We start from the raw sequence: 22,113 nt of genomic DNA, 5'->3' as shown, positions 1-22,113 counted from the left end.
AATTTAGATAAAAGGAAAAGAAAATTGGGTTTTAGAGTCAGAAACCTTGTTTCAAAATGCCTCTGTTAGAGCGGATGAAGACTGTCAGAATTCCCATAGGCTGCTGTTGAGAGTGTACACTGGTATAACCACTTTAGGACAACTCTTTGGCAGTTAAGAATATAAAGTAATCAAGACTCCTAATGCAAATCCTATGACACAGCATTGTCCTCCTAAGTATACATTCAGCAGAAATGTGTACATTTGTGCACTAAAAGACATGTGTGTACAAGAATGCTCATAGCAGTACTATCCATAATAGCTAAATAGCTATTGGAAATTATCCAAATATCCATTAACAGTAAAATGGATAAGCAAATTGAGGTATATCCACACAACGGAGTACTATACAGTAATGAGAATGAGCAAACTACAACTGCATGTAACAGTATCAATGAACTGCCCAAACAGAAAATTGAAAGAAGCCAGACATGAAATAGTACATATTATATGATCCCATTCGTATAAAGTTCAAAAACAGTCAAAACTGATGTAATATAAACTACTCTGATGTTAGGAGTGTTGGAAATCAGGAGAGGTCACTCTTGGGGAGAGAATAATGAGCATGCACTGGGCAGTTTTGAGACTTCGGTAATGTTTCATTTTTTGACCTGGAGGCTGGTTTCAGAGTGTTTACTTTGTGAAAATTCAACAACGAACACTTCTGATTCATAAACTGTTTAGTATCTGTTATATTTAAATAAAAGTTAAAATGAAAAAGTATTACCTACATTTTAAAACCTAGCTCCACTACTTACTTGGTACTAGACAAGGAAAATTACTTAACCCTGTGAAATCCTCATTTGGAGCATCTACTTGATAGTTACTGTAATGATTAAACAACTTGGCTCACCGTAGACGCTCAATAAATGTTACCTTTCCTTTCCACCTTCTTTTTTTTTTTTTTTTAAGATTATATTTATTTATTCGACAGAGATAGAGACAGCCAGCGAGAGAGGGAACACAAGCAGGGGAGTGGGAGAGGAAGAAGCAGGCTCACAGTGGAGGAGCCTGATGTGGGGCTCGATCCCACAACGCCGGGATCACGCCCTGAGCCGAAGGCAGACGCTTAACCGCTGTGCCACCCAGGCGCCCCTCCTTTCCACCTTCTTATGACCTGTGGTTCCTATTTAGGGTTGGAGATGTAGGTAAAAATTCAGAGCCAAGCCCTGCGGCAAAAACAAGGGTAACAATTGTAATAACCAAAAATGAATAAACCCTTGGAAGAAGAGGCTTCTCTATCTTACAAGATTAGTCACTTTGGCTTAGTAGAGAACTCCAGGATGGTCTCAAAGGCAGCAGTGAGGACTGAAGGAAAATAATTCTAGTCAATCATAACAGCCAAGACTACCACCAAATGAAAACTAGATCACCTTCATGTTTAACATTTGTATATGAGCTTTATAATTTATAACATTCTTTCACTTAGTTCCTAATTTACAAACAGCTTGGTTTCATATTTTTTAAGTGTGCAATACACTGTATTTCCTATTAGAAATAGGATTATAGATGGTGATTATTCTCCCAGGAAAGCCCTCAAAAGCCTACTTAATGCTTAATTTTACCTGAACTCTAGAACAAATGTTATTAGCAAGCCTAGAACCAAAATTTATAAAATGCTTCTACGTGAAAGCGTCATTCAAATTCCAACTTGAAACAATGTCTCTCTTTATTTCTCTGCAGGGCCCCTTCTACCATGGGTCCAGGATTGTAAAGTGGGAGCTTCAACAATGGAGCTGATTTAACTAAATAGGAATTGACACTTCCCTAGGGGCTGGCCACTTGGTGACAGAAAAAGAGACTTTTTGTTGCTTATTTATTTGAGAGAGAGAGCACAGGTTGGGGGGAGAAGCAGAGGCAGAGGCAGGGAGAGAAGCAGGCTCTCCCTGCTTAGCATGGAGCCTGATGTGGGGCTCGATCCCAGGACCCTGAGATCATGACCCGAGCCAAAGGCAGACGCTTAACTCACTGAGCCATCCAAGCACCCCCAGAAAAAGAGATTTGACACTGAGAAGCTGAAACTGGAGTGGTTAAAGAGAGGGGAAAATTCATGTTTTAAGTCCTTCATATCCTTCATTCATCTGATATCTGCTAACTCTTCTAGAACATAAATACTAGTTGCAGGAAAGATGTTCTGTTGTACAGGACATTAAGGGTTCAAGATCTTTGAGATTGGCCTGGTGTTAATAATTAATAGAGGGAAGGTGCCTACAGTTTCAAAGAAGAAGATTTCTGTGATGTTCTTCCTTGAATTTTTTATTTTTAGATTTGCATATATATGTATATATATACAAAACTCCCTGAATGTGATCATATAACATATTTGACTTTTTTTAGTAGTCTTATATTTAGCTTTTTTGGTTCGCCACTACCGCTCTCCTCCTTCCATCTCTCCTTCTCCTCATGCACATCAGCCGATCAGAGGTAGCTCATGTCAACAAAGAGCATGATATGCACCGCTCCTATTTTCTGCATGTCCAAGTAATCACACACAGAGTACACATATACATATAAGCATATGGAGGACTTTTGTCTTTTTATTTTTATTTATTTATTTAAACTTATTTTTGAGGTGGGGAGCGGAAGGGCAGAGAGAGAGAATCTTAAGCAGGCTCCATGCTTGGTGCAGAGCCTGATCTTATGACCTTGAGATCATGACCTGAGCTGAAATCAAGAGTTGGATGCTTAACCAACTAAGCCACCCAGGTATCCTAACTTTTGTGTGTGTGTGTGTGTGTGTTTTTTAAACATTTTCATATTATACTCTCTATAGCATCTTATTTTCCACTTAATACCACCTCATAAAAATTCCTCCAACTCTAAAATGTAACTTAAATTCACCCCTTTTAACACTTCAGTGTATTTGTAACAATCTGTGCAACTACTTTTGTATTGATGTGCACTCCAGTTTTCTGTCACCCGAAGTCATGCTCCAACAACTATTCCTGTATACTTATTTTTATATAATACTGACTTTTTCCCTGTAAGTTATATTCCCAACAGTGGAGTTTCTGGGTTGAAGTGTATATACAATTTAATTTCAATATATCTTACCCAATTTCTTTTCATATTGTAAGAAATTTTATTTTCACCGTTTGAGTACTCTTTCCCTTATATTCTTGTCATCAATCAGTGTTATCATCTTAAATACCTACTGCTAACACCCATTGGATAAATGTAAAACCATCTTACCTTACTTTGTGTTTCCCAGGCAACTATTGGAGTATCTCTATAAGGATGCTGCTCATTTAGATGTACTCTTCTATTAATTGCTCTTTCACATTCTTTGTCCTTTTTATCAATTTTCTATTGGATTACTTCTTACAATGATTCTTTGCTTGACCAACACTTTAATCAGGCTTAAACTTCTCCTAGCCCCACCTGTGCTCTTCATTATAAAATCGAGTCTCAGCAAGAACTCTAGTAAGTCAGTTTAACCAGAACCCTCCACTCTCAATACCTGATCAGGTTCCTAATTCTCCACCAACTCCCAAGTGACCCCTGGATCCTCACCCTGCTCCTTGGCTGTAAATTCCCACTTGCCTATGCTACATTGGGAGTTGAGCCCAATCTCTCTCCCAACTCTAAAATCCCATTGCAGTAGTCCTTATACCTATCTTGATGTTCCTGAATAAAATCTGCCTTACCACCTTTAACAAGTGTCATTGATTATTTTTTTAACAATCCCTACTTGGCAAAATAGAAGAGCTCTATGTATACTATAGATATTAGTCTTCCATCTATCTTTTATGTCGCTCCCCCCCCCCCAAATTCTATTATTTATCCCTTAACTTTTTTTATGAGAACTACTGGAGAAAGATAACAGATGGATAGGTAGGTAGAGAGAGAGAGAGAGAGAGCACAAGATCTCCTATATCTATTTGGATCTAGCCTGGATTCTTATTTCTTTCCATTATCTATTTTGTATTACTGTCAATACCAGAACGATTTAATCAAACTAGCTGTATGTTATTCCTTGACATCTAGAACAAGTTTCTCGTTTCTCTTATTTCAGAACATTTTTCTGGATACTCTCAGGCATTCATTTATGTATTTTTCAGGTTTTTTTTCTAATTAAAAATATTTTTGTGGTGTGTTTATGAAAAATGATATTTTGTGATATTAAATTCTCCCATGCAAGCATATAGGATGTTTCTCCATCTTCCTTTAATTATTTTGTATTGCTGTATTTCTTGCATTTATCTTTTCCTTTACCAAATCAGCTTTGCTAATCCTTGATAATTTTAAAGTCCTATTCTAACTGATATGCATTAAGGATTATTTCCTTGTTCTTGAATTCAGAATCAAGCGCTATTGTGTGATAACAAGGTAACAACTATTTCCCTAGCCAAGAACTTTCCACAGAGCATCATGCCCTCACCTACTAAAATAGACATTTAGAACATTTTCATTTCCTCCCTATCCTTTTATCCTTCCTATGTTCTCCTTAGGGAAGAGGGCTTTGGAATGCTTTTCTTTTCCCCCTATTACCAGATTTTGCTAAGACATTTAATTCAAGACTTCCCTGACAGATTGCCCCTTCTGTTCAAAAGTCCTTTCTTACCAATTACATTGACCATTCCTGGTAGTTTATCATTACCTCCTTTAATTTAATATACAAATATTAGAAGGTTCATTCCTTACCACTGTTTTCATCTTCCCTCATCTTTCTAGTTAGTGTGTTATATATACTCCTAATACTCTTAATTCTAGCAGTATCCAAGAGGCATTAAATTCTAGACATGTTCCTCAGTGTACCACTATGCAGCAGCAATCCTAACACCTCAAAATAATCAGCATAGTGTATGTAGAGAACTAATTTGTTAGCTGTTAGTGGGGTAGTTGAATCACAAGAATGGCAAGACAGTGAAATGAACATCTCGTTGCTGTGCTGTACTCTACCAGAAGTTGGGTTATTTGCTTTTTCTTTTGGATGACCATACATGTGTAACCACTGAATAAATTCACAATAACTGGAGATAACATAGCTTGCGACAAAAGAACCATGTAACCAAACTAGCTCTAGGTAAAAGAAATGATGTCCAGAAAGTTCATCTTTGGTATCCTACCACCTATCCCATTAGTCTATAATTTGCGATCTTTCCTTATGTCCCTTCAGAGGCCCAATCTACACACTATTCTCACCAGGAAAACAAAAACCTCTATTGAACTTTGTATTGAAAGTGTTTTGAACATTTCGGATGACTGGATGTTTTTGTGCAGCTGAGGTTAGAGTCTCATTAGCACATACCATCTTGGGGCACTGGTGATTCAGCCCTAATGTTTTTGTGCAGCTGAGGTTAGAGTTTCATTAGCACATACCATCTTGGGGCACTGGTGATTCAGCCCTAATCTCACTAGCTCTGACCTTTACTAGGTTTATTCTCCTAAATATATTACCTCAATTAGCAATTTCGGACCTTCTTTTTTTTAGTTATGTTTATCTATACTGCGCCATGTTTTCCATGAAGAATTTGCTTAGATTTTCTGTTCTACTGATTTTCAGGCATATTATAATTCTTTACAAAAGGCTAATGTTTTTAAGTGGCACTGCTAGTTCCCAAATTCTAAAACTTTATTTAAAAAGTGTCTTCACAAGCACCTGAAGTTTTTTTTCAAAGCATGTGCTGTTTTAAGAGAAAATGTTACCCTTTTATATGAAAACTAAGGTTACAGAAAAAAGTTATTTCTACCAACATCATTCTCTTTTGCTCAACCTATTGAAAGTGACTTTAAGTTTGCATTTTTCTTAAACTTTTTCAAAGAGAAATCAAATATTGGTGTTGATTTTGGATAACTCCCACACTATTCTTCCAAATTCCCCAGGTATAAGAAGCTGAATGGGTTTTAAATTAACAAGTATCAGCCAAATATGCAATCTTAGAGCTGAAAAGTTAAGTGGATGCATATATATTGAGAGCATTTCTCTACTGGGATGTATAATATTCTAATGAGGCAATTTACAAAAACAAAAGTAAAACTTTGTTAGAGCAGCCTTCACATGTAGGCTCATCACAAAATGTCATTGTAGAACTGAGCAGACATTAATAATTCCTATTTGAACAATATTATGTATTATGTAGCAATGGGAAAGGCAAGAAGAGTAGCTATATCTCCTTCATTAAAAAGGATTATTCTTTTTTCTTGCAATTACTGAGCCCAGGCTTGTTTCTGCTGCTGTTGCTAAGGACAATAGCTTGCCAGACAGGAAATGATGTTGATGAAGACATAAAATAACACTTACACACATATTTTATTCAAAAATCCAGAGAACTGGGAATAGTGTGTTAGGTGGGGGGTTAGGAGTAAGGAAGGGAAAGGAAAAAAAATAAACAAGGGAATACATAAGGGTGAAAAAATATAATATAAAATAATTAATTCACACTCTGAAATTCCAGATGGCTCACTTTCAAACCAGCAATTATTTCATTGTTCTGGGTCCTGTTTCCAAAATTTTTTTGGAGTTATACCCCTATGAATTATCTCTGCCAAGACTTATCCAAAGGAAAAACCATAACTATAAAAAGTACAGTAAGCAAGAACGTGTAAGTCACTAACTCTTTTCTATTCCAACAAGTTGGTATCTGAAGATCTGGTTTTGTATAGAGGCATATTAGCCATCAGCAGCTATGCTTCTTTTCATTATTACTGCAAATTTTGGGGTTATCATCCACATAGTACTGCAAATGAAGCCTAACTATAAAGTTGCTCCTGGATTAAATAAATACATATTGTCTGTCTGTCTGTCTATTTGGAACTTAGTAACTTCTCTCATAGGTTAGCTTTTGGGAGGGACTGTCAGATCAGTGCCCTCAACAGTGTACTACTCAACGATTGAAGGCACATGGCTCTTTGAAAAGGCAACTGCTGCCAGCAGCAGCCGCCTGGTTTTGTAAAGAGCTTCTGCCCAAGAACTTCTACAACAATAAGAAAAAGCTGATAAATTATCTTTGTAACCAACCACTCCAAAGGAGTGTTTAATGATCTCACCTCTTCCTTTAGAATCTCTTAAATATTCCACTAATGAATGGAGTCATCCTACTCTTCTTACATGAACTACTAGAGTTTAGGGACTTTATCACTATCTTTCCCTAAAGTTTAAACAGGAAGTTGTTTCTCACCCAAATAAAGAAACCACGTGACATTTAACTGACATGGAAGAAAGTGTATTGTAATGGAGAAGAGCACAGCATTACTAAGAGCTGGAAGAACTAGGTTTCAGCTGGTTATACCTTAGCACAGGCGTTAACTTTTCTGTTGGTTCTTTGGGATAAAATGAAATGGCTGGTCTACTTCTATGGAGGTAATAGGTAAGATGTGTAAAGTACTTTGTTAGCTATAGAGCACTAAACATTTTAATAATAATCCTATAATAAAATCCATGAGAGCAGAGAGGTATAATTAATATATCCCCCCCTAACTTTTTTTGGAGAAGGGCATGGTATATTCCTTAATTGAAATTTTGGACAGTAAAGCTTTCTCCACAGGAGAGCAATTTGTAGTATTATTGTTAGTTGAGTTAAATTAATTTTCCTCCCTAGTTTTTATTTGGTATCTTGGTGATAAAGTTTTAGTCTCCACCCTGTTGAAATCGCACTTAGAACCAAAACTTCTGTCACAATTTATGTAGCTAAAGTACATAGTTAATACTGAGTACTTCTGTTACATTTTTAAAGGTACAACACATCATTTTCCTGGAAAGCTGAGGTATACTCATGTGCCTTTAATGCTCCTGTTAAACACAAGAGTGAAGTGCTTCCCCACTGACCAAGAACTTGAAAATAGAACTGCTTCTATTTATATTAAACTAAAACACAACAGTTGAGAAATACTGTCTTACTAAGTGTAAGAAAATTACAAAACTAAGGGTGCCTGGGTAGCTCAGTCAGTTAAGCATCCGCCTTCGGCTCAGGTTGTGATTCCAGGGTCCTGGGATCAAGCCCCACATCTGGCTCCATGCTCAGTGGGAAGTCTGCTTCTCCCTCTGCCCCTCTCCCTGCTCATGCTCTTTCCCTCTCTCTCTGAAATAAATAAATAAAATCTTAAAAAAAAAAGAAAGTTGCAAATCTATTTAAAGCTATCATTAATACTAGGAAGAGTTAAGATGGCGGAGGAGTAGGGGACCCCTTTTTCAGCCGGTCCCCTGAGTCGAGCTGGATAGGTACCAGATCAGCCCGAACATCCACAGAATCAGCCTAAGACGCAGGAAGATACATCTGGATCTCTACAAATGAACATCTCCAGTGCTGAGTATTGAGGTACAAAGCGGGGAGCCGGGAAACCTCGCACAGATATCGGAAGAAAAACGGAAGAGGGAGGGAGCCGCTGCGTTCGGGAAGCGGTAGCAACCTGCACGGAGGAGCCGGCAGACTCCCGGACCGTCACCCACGAGAGAGCAGACTGAGACGGTGAGCCAGGGAGCACGCGCCACCAGGCTAAAACGGAGCTCCGGAGCAAACACTGGAACCAGATTGAGATCGGGAGCGAACGGGGGCGGCTGGCGAATGGTGGTGTTAGAAACACAAAGGACAGGGACGCGCCGGCCCTGGAAGTGAGGGCTGGGATGCCGGGTATGGGGCGCACATCCCGGGATGCTCCAGGGTTGAGTAGCACCAACAGAAACAGAGTTAAAGTGACCAGAACATCAGTGGAGAATGGTCCACAATCCCTCTGTGTTTTTTTTTTTTTTTAAAGATTTTATTTATTTATTCAACAGACAGAGACAGCCAGCGAGAGAGGGAACACAAGCAGGGGGAGTGGGAGAGGAAGAAGCAGGCTCATAGCGGAAGAGCCTGATGTGGGACTCGATCCCGTAACGCAGGGATCACGCCCTGAGCCGAAGGCAGACGATTAACCGCTGTGCCACCCAGGCGCCCCTATCCCTCTGTTTTGAGACAGAGGCTGAGATTCGGCCACTGCTGCTCTCTCAGAAGAGGCACAGCAAGCCGCCAGAGAACAAAAGCCTGGAAATACCGGCTCACAGTGTGCCCATCCGCATCCCCCCTCGCAGGGGACACAGAGACTCTACCCAAACAGGGTTGCCTGAGTATCAGCGCGGCAAGCCCCTTCCCCAGAAGGCAGGCTGAAAACTCAAGAAGCCCACATCCCTAAGATCCCTATAAAACAAGGCACAAGGCCTGGGTCCCGGTCAATAATCTGGGCTCTGGACAACCCCGCAAACTCTCCTCATCAGGATGATGAGGAGAAACCCCCCCCCCAGCAAAGAAAGGGCAATGAGACTGTGGCCTCTGCACAGAACTAAGGGATATGGATATAACCAAATGATCAGAAATGGAATTCAGAGTAACAATGGTCAAGATGATGTGTAGACTTGAAAAAAGTATTAACGAAAATGTTAATGAGAATATAGAATCTCTAAGAGCGGAAATGAGAGTGAATCTGGCAGAAATTAAAAATTCTATGAGCCAAATGCAGTCAAAACTAGAGGCTCTGACGGCCAGGGTGAATGAGGCAGAAGAACGTATCAGCGAATTGGAGGATGGGTTAATAGAAGAGAAAGCTAAAATAGAATCTGGACTCAAAAAAATCCACGCTCAGGAACGTAGGTTACGGGAGATTACTGACTCAATGAAACGTTCCAATGTCAGAATCATCGGTATCCCCAAGGAGGTGGAGAAAAACCGAGATCTAGAAGAGATATTTGAACAAATTGTTGCTGAAAACTTCCCTAATTTAGCAAGAGAAACAAACATTCGTGTCCAAAAGGCAGAGAGGACCCCTCCCAAGCTCAACCACGACAAACATACACCACGTCACGGCATAGTGCATTTCGCAAATATTAGATCCAAGGATACAGTATTGAAAGTGGCCAGGGCAAAGAAATTTCTCACGTACCAAGGCAAAGGTATTAGAATTACGTCAGACCTGTCTACACAGACCTGGAAAGAGAGAAAGCGTTGGGGGGCCATTTTTAAAGCTCCTTCAGAGAAAAACATGCAGCCAAGGATCCTTTATCCAGCAAGGCTGTCATTCAGAATTGATGGAGAAACAAAGACCTTCCAGAATCACCAGTCATTGACCAATTTCATAACCACGAAACCAGCCCTACGGGAGATATTAAGGGGGGGTTCTATGAAAGTAAAAAGGCCCCAAGACTGATACAGAACAGAAAGTCACAATCTATAGAAACAAAGACTTTACTGGCAACATGGCATCATTAAAATCATCTCTCTCAATAATCAGTCTCAATGTAAATGGCCTAAATGCTCCCATAAAGTGCCACAGGGTTGCAGATTGGATAAAAAGACATGACTCATCCATTTGCTGTCTACAAGAGACTCATTTTGAACCTAAAGATACATTCAGACTGAAAGTAAAGGGATGGAATACCATCTTTCATGCCAATGGACCTCAAAAGAAAGCTGGCGTAGCAATTCTCATATCAGACAGATTGGATTTTAAACTAAAGACTAGAGTTAGAGACACAGAAGGGCAGTATATTATTCTTAAAGGATGTATCCAACAAGTGGATATGACAATTATAAATAAATATGCCCCCAACAGGGTAGCAGCAAGATACACAAGCCAACTCTTAACCACAACAAAGAGACATATAGATAAAAATACACTGATAATAGGGGACCTCAACACTCCACTATCAGCAATAGACAGATCACCTAAGCAAGAAATCAGCAAAGAAACAAGAGCTTTGAATGCCATACTCGACGAGTTGGACCTCATAGATATATATAGAACACTAGACCCCAGAACCAAAGAATACTCATTCTATTCTAATGCCCATGGAACATTCTCAAGAATAGACCATGTTCTGGGTCACAAAACAGGTCTCAACCGATACCAAAAGACTGAAATTATTCCCTGCATATTCTCAGACCACAACGCTCTGAGATTGGAAATCGACCACAAGGAAACATTTGGAAGAAACTCAAATACTTGGAGACTAAGAACCATCCTGCTCAGGAATGACTCGTTAAACCAGGAAATCAAAAATCAATTTAAACAATTTATGGAGACCAACGAGAATGAAAACACAACGGTCCAAAACCTATGGGATACTGCAAAGGCAGTCCTAAGGGGGAAATGAATAGCCATCAAAGCCTCACGCAAAAGAATAGAAAAATCTAAAATGCAGTTTTTATATTCTCACCTCAAGAAGCTGGAACGGCAACAGAGGGACAGGCCGAATCCACGCACGAGGAAGCAGTTGACCAAGATTAGAGCAGAAATCAATGAGTTAGAAACCAGGAGTACAGTAGAGCAGATCAACAGAACTAGAAGCTAGTTCTTTGAGAGAATCAATAAAATTGACAGACCTCTGGCAAGACTTATCCAAAAGAATAGAGAAAGGACCCAAATTGATAAAATTATGAATGAAAAAGGAGAGGTCACAACCAACACCGATGAAATTGAAGGGATTATTAGAAATTTTTATCAACAGCTTTATGCCAATAAATTAAGCAATCTAGAAGAGATGGAGGCCTTCCTGGAAACCTATAAACTACCAAGACTGAAACAGGAAGAAATTGATTTTTTTTTTTTTAAAGATTTTATTTATTTATTCGACAGAGATAGAGACAGCCAGCGAGAGAGGGAACACAAGCAGGGGGAGTGGGAGAGGAAGAAGCAGGCTCAGAGCGGAGGAGCCTGATGTGGGGCTCAATCCCAGAACGCCGGGATCACGCCCTGAGCCGAAGGCAGATGCTTAACCGCTGTGCCACCCAGGCGCCCCAGAAATCGATTTTTTTAAACAGGCCAATTAATTATGAAGAGATTGAAACAGTGATAAACAACCTTCCAAAAAACAAAACTCCAGGCCCGGATGGTTTTCCTGGGGAATTCTACCAAACATTCAAAGAAATAATACCTATTCTCCTAAAGCTATTTCAAAAAATAGAAACAGAGGGAAAGCTACCAAACTCATTCTATGAGGCCAATATTACCTTGATCCCCAAACCAGGCAAAGACCCCATCAATAAGGAGAATTACAGACCGATTTCCCTAATGAATATGGATGCCAAAATCCTCAACAAGATCCTGGCTAATAGAATCCAACACTACATTAAAAGGATTATCCATCATGACCAAGTGGGAATCATCCCTGGGATGCAAGGGTGGTTGAACATTCGCAAATCAATCAGTGTCATAGATTTTATTCAAAAGGAAAAATTCAAAAATCATATGATTCTCTCAATAGATGCAGAAAAAGCATTTGACAAAATACAGCATCCTTTCCTGATTAAAACCCTTCAGAGTGAAGGGATAGAGGGTACATTCCTCAATCTCATAAAAACCATCTATGAAAAGCCTACAGCAAATATTCTCAATGGGGAAAAGCTGGAAGCCTTTCCCTTAAGATCAGGAACACGACAAGGATGCCCACTCTCACAACTATTATTCAGCATAGTACTAGAAGTCCTTGCAACAGCAATCAGACAACAAAAAGGGATAGAAGATATCGAAATCGGCGGAGAAGAAGTCAAAATGTCTCTCTTCGCAGATGACATGATACTCTATATGGAAAACCCAAAAGAGTCCACTCCCAAATTATTAGAAGTTATAGAGCAATTCAGTAATGTGGTGGGATACAAAATCAATGCTCAGAAATCAGTTGCATTTCTATACACAAATAATGAGACTGAAGAAAGAGTAATTAGGGAATCCATCCCATTTACAACAGCACCAAAAATCATACGTTACCTTGGAATTAACTTAACCAGAGACGTAAAGGATCTCTATTCTAGAAACTATCTCTATTCTAGAAACTATAAATCACTCTTGAAAGACATTGAGGCAGACACAAAAAGATGGAAAAATATTCCATGCTCATGGATAGGAAGAATTAACATAGTTAAAATGTCCATGCTACCCAGAGCAATCTACACTTTCAATGCTATCCCGATCAAAATACCAATGACATTTTTCAAAGAAAAAATGCCCCGAATCGCCAAGGAAGTGTTGAAAAGGAAAAACAAAGCTGGGGGCATCACAATGCCGGATTTTGAGCTGTACTACAAAGCTGTGATCACAAAGACAGCATAGTACTGGCACAAAAACAGACACATAGACCAATGGAACAGAATAGAGAACCCAGAAATGGACCCTCGGCTCTTTGGGCAACTAAGCTTTGATAAAGCAGGAAAAAACATCCGGTGGAAAAAAGACAGTCTCTTCAATAAATGGTGCTGGGAAAGTTGGACAGCTACATGCAAAAGAATGAAACTTGACCACTCTCTCACACCATAAACAAAGAGAAACTCCAAATGGATGAAAGACCTCGATGTGAGACAGGAATCCATCAAAATCCTAGAGGAGAACATAGGCAGCAACCTCTACGACATCGGCCAAAGCAACCTTTTTCATGACACATCTCCAAAGGCAAGAGAAACAAAAGATAAAATGAACTTGTGGGACTTCATCAAGATAAAAAGCTTCTGCACAGCCAAGGAAACAGTCAAAAAAACTAAGAGGCAGCCCACGGAATGGGAAAATTTATTTGCTAACGATGCTACAGATAAAAGACTGGTATCCAAGATCTACAAAGAACTTCTCAAACTCAATACGCGAGAAACAAATAAACAAATCATAAAATGGGCAGAAGATATGAACAGACACTTTCCCAATGATGACATACAAATGGCTAACAGACACATGAAAAAATGTTCAAAATCATTAGCCATCAGGGAAATTCAAATCAAAACCTAACACTAAGATACCACCTTATGCCAGTTAGAATGGCAACAATTGACAAGGCAAGAAACAACAATTGCTGGAGAGGATGTGGAGAAAGGGGATCCCTCCTACATTGTTGGTGGGAATGCACGTTGGTACAGCCACTCTGGAAAACAGTGTGGAGGTCCCTTAAAAAGTTAAAAATTGAGCTACCCTATGACCCAGCCATTGTACTACTGGGTATTTACCCCAAAGATACAGACGTAGTGAAGAGAAGGGCCATATGCACCCCAATGTTCATAGCAGCATTGTCCACAATAGCTAAATCATGGAAGGAGCCGAGATGCCCTTCAACTGATGACTGGATTAAGAAGATGTGGTCCATATATACAATGGAATATTACTCAGCCATCAGAAAGAACGATCTCTCAACATTTGCTGCAACATGGACGGCACTGGAGGAGATAATGCTAAGTGAAATAAGTCAAGCAGAGAAAGACAATTATCGTATGATTTCTCTCATCTATGGAACATAAGAACTAGGAAGATTGGTAGGGGAAGAAAGGGATAAAGAAAGGGGGGTAATCAGAAGGGGGAATGAAGCATGAGAGACGATGGACTCTGAGAAACAAACTGAGGGCTTCAGAGCGGAGGTGGGTGGGGGAATGGGATAGACTGGTGATGGGTAGTAAGGAGGGCACGTATTGTATGGTGCACTGGGTGTTATACGCAACTAATGAATCATCGAACTTTACACCAGAAACCAGGGATGTACTGTATGGTGACTAACATAATAAAAAAAACATTAAAACAAAAAAAAAAAAAGAAAAAAGAAAATAAAGGAAAAGAAACGTCAAAAAATAAAAAAACTATCATTAATACTAAACTAGTCAAAGGGCATCAATGAACAGGGATGGTTACTATCTAAATATCTAAACAAGAAATTTCAGTGGGAGCTCATGGGTAAGAGGGAAAATTTCAGTAATGCAGTAAGGAACATCTCCAGCAAGGGAAGATATACTACATCTGGTACAGATGGACAATCAGGTCGATTGAAAAACAAGGGCACAGTCTCCTGGGTCTTCGTATACACTATGTAATGTTCTGAACAAGAATTCAACTTCTAAGGATATCTCAAGAAGACTGGTTTCTGGAAAAGGAGCATCCCTAGAATAAACTGGTATCAAAATAATATATATTACATTCTAGGAGTTGTTTTACGTACTCTGTGGGTACTAACTCCCACAGTCTTCATAACTCTGAGATAAATACTTTATTATACTCATCTTAAATGAGGGGAGTAAAATATATAAAGGCTGAGCAGTTGCCCAAGCTGAACACATTTAAGTTGTAGAGCCAGGAATCAAAACTAGGTAATTTGGCTTCAAAACTAATACTAAGCTCTATGGATATGTTAGCATCTCTGAAAGTCATCTACAAACGCAGGTTTTTGAAACTGCAAAGCCAAGGGCCAAGACTGGGACCTGGTTAAAGTCACTAATGTTGCTCTATGGGGCCCTATCCACACCCTTTATTTGCTGACATGCTATTAAACTACCATGAGTTACTTGGAGTATTTTGTAAATACTGTAAATAGGAATTTACATACTTTTAAAAAAGAACACTAAAATATCTGTTTGGTGGGCACTTAATGTTCTTGTATCCATACAGTACTTAATGTTCTTGGTAAAAGCAAGGCAGGGGAAAAAAATTCCAATTTTATATTAAAATCAACATGTACTCATCTCAAAAGAATAATACACATGCAATTTCTAAATGTAAGAAAAGTTAGTACTCCCAACATTCACTGCAAGATAGTACGTTAACCTTGCATAAGAAAGTATCTTGGGAGAGGGTCTACCTTTTTTTTCCTGGTTTATTTCACAAAACATAAATAGAAGTCAAGAGGCACCATCTGTTTAGGCTGTGACCTAACACCACTTCTACTGCTGAAATCCTTAAAGGGCTGAATACCAAAGCCAAAAGGTTTATGTCCAGTTCATGAACAATGCCATTTTTGTTGTTAATTCCATAAGAGCTCTCTCATCCCAGCAATACAAATCAAATAATTATTTTTCTATAAAAACGATGACTAATAATGGGGCTGCATTGATAACTTGATTGAGTAATGCTTTATGTAACTTTAAAAACTGGGAATCGGGCGCCTGGGTGGTTCAGTCAGTTAGGTGTCTGCCTTCGGCTCAGGTCATGATCCCAGGGTCCTGGGATGGAGTCCCTCTTTGAGCTCCCTGCTCAGCTGAGAGTCTGCTTCTCCCTCTGCCCCCTCTCCCCCGGCTCATGATCTCTCTCTAACAAACAAACAAAAACTTTAAAAAAATAAAATAAAAATTGGGAATAAATATTTCAACTATCTCAGTAGTTGAAATATTCTTTAATTTATATTAGATTCTTTAATTTACATTAATTTATATTCTTTAATTTATATTAATTTATGTATAAAAGAAATTTAATATAATTGGGAAAATTGGAAAATACAGAATCACAAGACTTTGTCATAGTCTTATTTCCAAAAGAATAATATATCCTGAGTACAAAATAACTTCCGACATTCACTTGTGTTTAGTTGTTAACAGTTGTTATTGATGCTCTGTTAATATTTAGTTTTTCAGAAAGAACATAAAACTGGACTACCAGAACTCCATGGACTTCAACAAACGAAATTTAACTATACCTTTTAGAATCTGGCATGCAGGGTTTTACAATTTTTTTGTTTTGCTTCTCCATTAGAGGCTATAAACAGCTAGAATATTGTGTAATTTTTCTTTTAAACAATATCTACACTCCTACCTCCACAGATGTATTTCTTTTCGGTAGCCCAAATCATCAGTCATCATCTCAAGGTTGGTGAACTTGAAAGCTCCTAATTCCTAAGTTAATTTTCATTGTTCCTACAATATCTGTTAAGATGAGTGAAAAATAGGCATTTGACACCTTAATATATATGTATGTTAACTTTGATAACAATTTTTAATATACTAACAGTATGATAGTAGATGAAAAAGCAAAATATATCCATCTTAAATGCTCTTCTAAAAGTAACAACCTACAAATAATCTTTAGTTAGGTAGCCAAAGAATCTTTATAATCACCTAGAATAAAAAAAGTAGACTGCTGCTTTTACATCAATTTATTGGAAACTGCATTGGAAACACTTTGCAATATATTTATTCTTTATAGTTATTCAAAATTTATTACTAATTACTTTGCTAATAGGAAAGAAAAAGTTCAGCACACAGTTGAAAAATTTCATTCTTTTAAAAAAGTCACCTTAAGTATACAGGTCTGATACTCTGGTAAGCAACAGCAATAATGTTCAAGCACCACGTCTCCTAGCTTTTATGATGTCTGGCTTTCTAGAATCAACAGTTGGTCATTTTCAATATTATTAAAATATGACCAGCTAATAAGCTTGACAAAAATTCTAACTTGTCATTTCTCAAAAGGAGAAGACATTTACAATACAGATACACAGTATACTAAAAACCCAAGGGCTTAAAATTTCATGTATCATGTGCCTACAAACAGGAAACTAAATGTTCATCTAGTTCAAGTTATCTAAATGTATCAAGAAAAACAATCTGCTAACCAACATCCCTGCTAAAAAATAAATCATCACAAAACATAGGTGATTTCCTTCCTATATTATAAAGGAGCAAAAACCATAGGTAAAAATGTAGTGTCTCTATAACCGATTAAAAACAATATATACCTGATTAAAAGACTAGTCAAGTCTATAAGAGAAATAACACACAAAAAAGCCAGTTATATTTTAGGTACAAGTGACAAATATATTTCTTTTTATTGTTATTAAAGTCTTCTCCACTGTAGTTCAGTAAATGAAGCATTTTATTTTATTTTATTCCACTGTTGGTCATAGTTTGAGCCCTACACACTCCCTTCCCTTTCACCTCAAAGGGAGCTCCTTTGTATGTAGCCACACACTCATCATTAGTAAAGAGATCAGGCTGGATCTGCTCCCAAATCTTCTTCTTAGGATTCAGTTCCTTGTCAGGCTCTCCTATGGGGGGAAAAAAAAGTTACATAGCTAACATATCAAATAAAATTATCCATAGAGACTTCTAGTGAATTGTCTAGGCAACACTTTCTGAGCTTTAGACCTGACCAGAATTTTAACACTTACTTTTAACGTATACTTTATTTTTATGATGTCATCAGTTTATATTTTTGATTGATAAAATAATGTCATTTCCTAACATGGCTTTTCCTTTGACATGTTTAATTGTGATGTTTAACGGACACCCTTGCAGTTTAAGCTAACCTTTTAAAATAAAATTCTCTCCTAATAATGACTTGAGCCCCGCTGGTGCGAGGATCAGCAGAACCTGTAGGATCTCATTTAGAATTGATATTCTCTATTATAATTTTGTTTATTAAAAAATTTTTGTTGTTTCACTGGAAAGGAAAGATGATGCTCAGTTTTAAACATTAAAAGTGTACAAGTGACTCTGTTAAAACAAAACTAAATATGTACACACAAAAATATTTTGTCATTTAACTACAAATGTGAAAGATTATTTTTTACTCTTATAATAAATATTTTTGCAGGTAATACAGCTAAAAGAATTTATTCCCCAAATTATTGAAACAAAAAATATAAGAAGACTCATTTTGTCTCTATATTTACAGAAAAACTGAAGAGATGAAGAGCATAATTTGATGCATTATATTTTTTACATGTGGCACAAACAGCTTATGCTTTACTCTGTTTCAATGCACAAAATAAATGATGAGACTGCTGCTATAGTGCTTAAAGATTTCTTACTGATACCACGGAATGGATTAAATGTTGAGATTATCTAGCTAAAAACAGTAACTACTTTAGGTTTCATTTGCTGCCCATTCCATTTGGTGAGATGGAAAGAGATACGAAGGGTTAATAAGGAGACAAGGACAAGCATTTGCTAAGCACAAGAAATATATACTGTTGCATACAATGCACACAACACTTTACTTTTAAATATAAGGAAACTGGTGTTCAAAGAAGATGAGCTGCTCAAAGTTACATGATCAACAAATTATGATTTGACACCAAAACCCTTGTTCTGCTAGTATAGCATCTTGGTTCCTGAAAAACTATTCTTCAGAAAAGAAATAACATTCCTACATGTGGATAATAACCCATCCTCCCTCTTTATCGTAACCCACACTAAAAGTTTATGATCAATAAAACACATATTGTAGAATACATCTGGTCTACTTAAGGGCCACCACAACACCAAACAATCCCTCTATCTAATGACTGATAAGGAAGTAGAAAGTAAAGTTTAATGTAACATCATTTTAGTAGCTCGGGATGTTCAATAACATTTGGAATAAACAATCAGTTCAAGAAACAATGAAGAAAAGTAACATATTTCTTAAGAATTAGTGTGAAATAAAATTGTTTTCCCGGAGGTAATAAGAAGAGCTCTTCTGAAGTCTAATTCAGTAATGATAGAAATATAACTTTCTAGATCTTTTCTAAAGTGACTACCGAGTTCAAATCTTCTGGAATTACTTTAAACAGAATCTTTTAACATTACTGGAACTAACTATATTTTATATTCTGATTACATCATATTACCTACATTGGTTTTTATTCTCCACTCATACAACAGAACAACAAAACTGAGTATATTAGTTGGCCACAGTGGTTTTGTTCTTTATTAGCTCTTCAGAAACTGCCATGAAACTGGCAAGAACATACTAAACTGTCCTCAGATAAGCAGGTTTTCAGAGATGACAGAATAGTTAATTGAAAGATGTATCTATTCCAGAAGAACATACAATGAAACTAAAACTGAAAGACTATTATAAAAGATAAGGATTTCTCTTATTCTTTTAAGAGCATTTGCACAATAGAGAACTAATAAATAAACAGAACAGAAAAATATATCAATATATAAGTATAAGATTTTTATTTTTTGTTTCTAAACTATTCCTTAGTCTACAAACATAATCCTACTTTGCTTACACAGATCATGTGGGGAAGTGGGCATTCCAGAATTCTAGAAAGCTGGAGGCAGAGATACTATTCAGGGAGGCCTGAGAACTAACTCTGAATTCCCCTAGCCGCCCCCCCCCCCCCAAAAAAGATGTTGCCAACTGATAATGGATTAATTCAAGAAGCAGAGCATCCCAGATTTGTGTGAAAACTTCTTATCAAGAGTACAGATTGTATGGGTTCTTACTAAATGTAGACATAAGCCCCAAATACAAAAAAGCTGTGATGCAGCACAAAACTAAGCTTCTCAGATCTAGGAAGATATTGACATGTATAGGAAATCATATTCATAATACGTAACACACAGTGCTTACTATGGGCTGTCAGTACACTAAGTGCTTTACATATATTTACTCATTCAATCCTCTCAGTACAACTACAGAAATGCTATTATTTTTTTTACAGATGTGGAAATTGAGGCACAAAGGTTACAGCTAAGAACTTAAAATATCAGGCAGGTAGCTAAGTGTTTCAAAAGTTAAACGTCACAAAACCCACACAAAATAGGTACCATTAAAAACTCCTTCTTATAGATAAAAAAGATGAGCCTCAGAAAGGTTCCCAGGTCACCCAGCACCGTGGAGTCAAGATCTGAAGCTTTAACTTCTTAACTAAGACTAATAATTTTCCAGGAACAAAGACTTGAACTAAAGATAAACTAGAAACTACTAAGAGGAATCTCTAAAGCCTGACTATTGCTTTCAACACACCAGACTCAATTACCTGGACACTCTGAATGTAGTTGTGAGACTTTATTCAATAAATGAAACAGATTCAGACAAATAAAATTTTGAGATTATAATTAAAACTTGTCACATTATAAAATATAAATTAGAGTTGAAAAGTCTTGGATGCAGTGTTAACTTTCTGGCTCACTCAAGATGTTCCTCAATAATATACTATTTGGTAGGGTATAAAGCTAGTTTGAAATGCAAGTTCAAATCACCTACCATGAAAAACATACCTAATATTTTAAACAATTGTGTTTTAATGAACTATATTGTCCAGAGAAGTCTTTCATCATTCCTGTGTATTACGTCCTTCCAATCATATTTTCCTGTTTTCCTTTTTTTTAAACCTTTTTGACATGCCTATCCAAAATAATTAAATGATATCAATAAAAGTTCTTAAACCTAAAAACTGAAGAGCCCCTGAAATTGCTAAACATATGCCAATAATCACAATTTGGAAGCGGTTACACATAATGTAAGAGAACTAATCCTTCAGAGACTATTTTAGGCCAACTCGTTGTAAACAAAGCACAGAGGGAATAGGAAATAGTTCAGAAAGGAGTTTGTACAGATGTAAAAAGCTGTGACCACCTTCTTAGAATTTAAAACCTACAGAAAGCAATAAATACAAATTCCAAAGTCCCAGGCATTCACAAGTCTGGAATAAAAATCAGTAACTTCATTTGAATTAGGCCATTCTTCTACACAGAATGCTCATTGATGATAAGCTTCTCTTTGATATCTACCATGTCCATAAAAAGCCTAGCACTAACTGAATTATTTTATGTTTGATTAACTAAGTTTTTGAGATATAATAATTGTAACTATTGCCAATTGTAGCACAAAAACTGAAGTATAACTTTGAAAATAGAAGTCAGTTAATTTGGGGTGCCTAAGAGGCTCAGTCAGTTAAGCATCTAACTTGCACTCAGGTCATGATCTCAGGGTCCCAGCATCGAGCCCGTGGCAGGCTCCGCTCGGCAGGGAGTCTGCTTGTCCTTCTACCTCTGCCCCTCCTCCCACTTGTGCTCTCTCTCTCTCTCTCTCAAATAAAATCTAAAAGAAAAAAAGTGAATTAACTTTATAAAGCTAATCAATAGAAATAAGTGGTTTGGTGGTTCGAGGAATAATCTTGAGAATAATGAAGCAGATGCTCAGACCTGTTCTCCAAATACTGGGGGTGAGGGGGCGGTTTCCATGTTTTACTAGTACGTTTCTTTCTGTCTATCATTAACCAATTTATTAAGTTCCTACTCTACGCCAGGCATCTTTCTAGATGCTAGGAATATAGCAGTGAATAACCACCATAACAAAAAAACCCAGAAATCTCGATTTCATGATGCTTACATTTCTGTGTGGGCAGACAATAAATAACATATAGTACATTAGATGATAAGTGTTTCGAAGAAAAAAAAAAAACATTTAAAAGATTTCAATAGGATGAGGAACCAAGTCATGTAGCTAACTGGGCAAAGAGCCAATGGCTCAACTGGAGTCATCAATGAAGATGTGTGGAGTACAAGAGGTAAATGGAGATAATGGGAAGCCATTAGAAGAACTTGGGCTTGTACTCTGGGTCAAACGAAATGCTTTTTAATAGTTCTGGGCAGAGGAGTAATATAACGACTAACATCAATTTCCCTGCTATCATTGAAAATAGATGGAAGA

The 22,113-nt window shown here is 37.4% G+C and overlaps 1 protein-coding gene across 2 annotated transcripts in view; it reads right to left on the bottom strand.

The window, feature by feature from the left end:
- Positions 1-17,472: 17,472 nt before the first annotated feature.
- Positions 17,473-22,113, bottom strand: part of AIMP1 (aminoacyl tRNA synthetase complex interacting multifunctional protein 1) — a 32,206-nt gene continuing 27,565 nt past the window's right edge. For both annotated transcript variants that reach the window (XM_045799217.2, XM_045799218.2), the window contains exon 7: positions 17,473-17,728. In XM_045799217.2, coding sequence (XP_045655173.1) covers positions 17,562-17,728 — 167 coding nt within the window. In that variant the 3' untranslated portion in view covers positions 17,473-17,561. The remainder of the gene's footprint in view (positions 17,729-22,113) is intronic.

This window comes from Ursus americanus, chromosome 13 (assembly GCF_024610735.1).
Source record: "Ursus americanus isolate L20-20 chromosome 13, mUrsAme1.1.p, whole genome shotgun sequence".
NCBI lineage: Eukaryota > Metazoa > Chordata > Mammalia > Carnivora > Ursidae > Ursus > Ursus americanus.
This window is presented reverse-complemented; position numbering and strand designations above follow the sequence as displayed.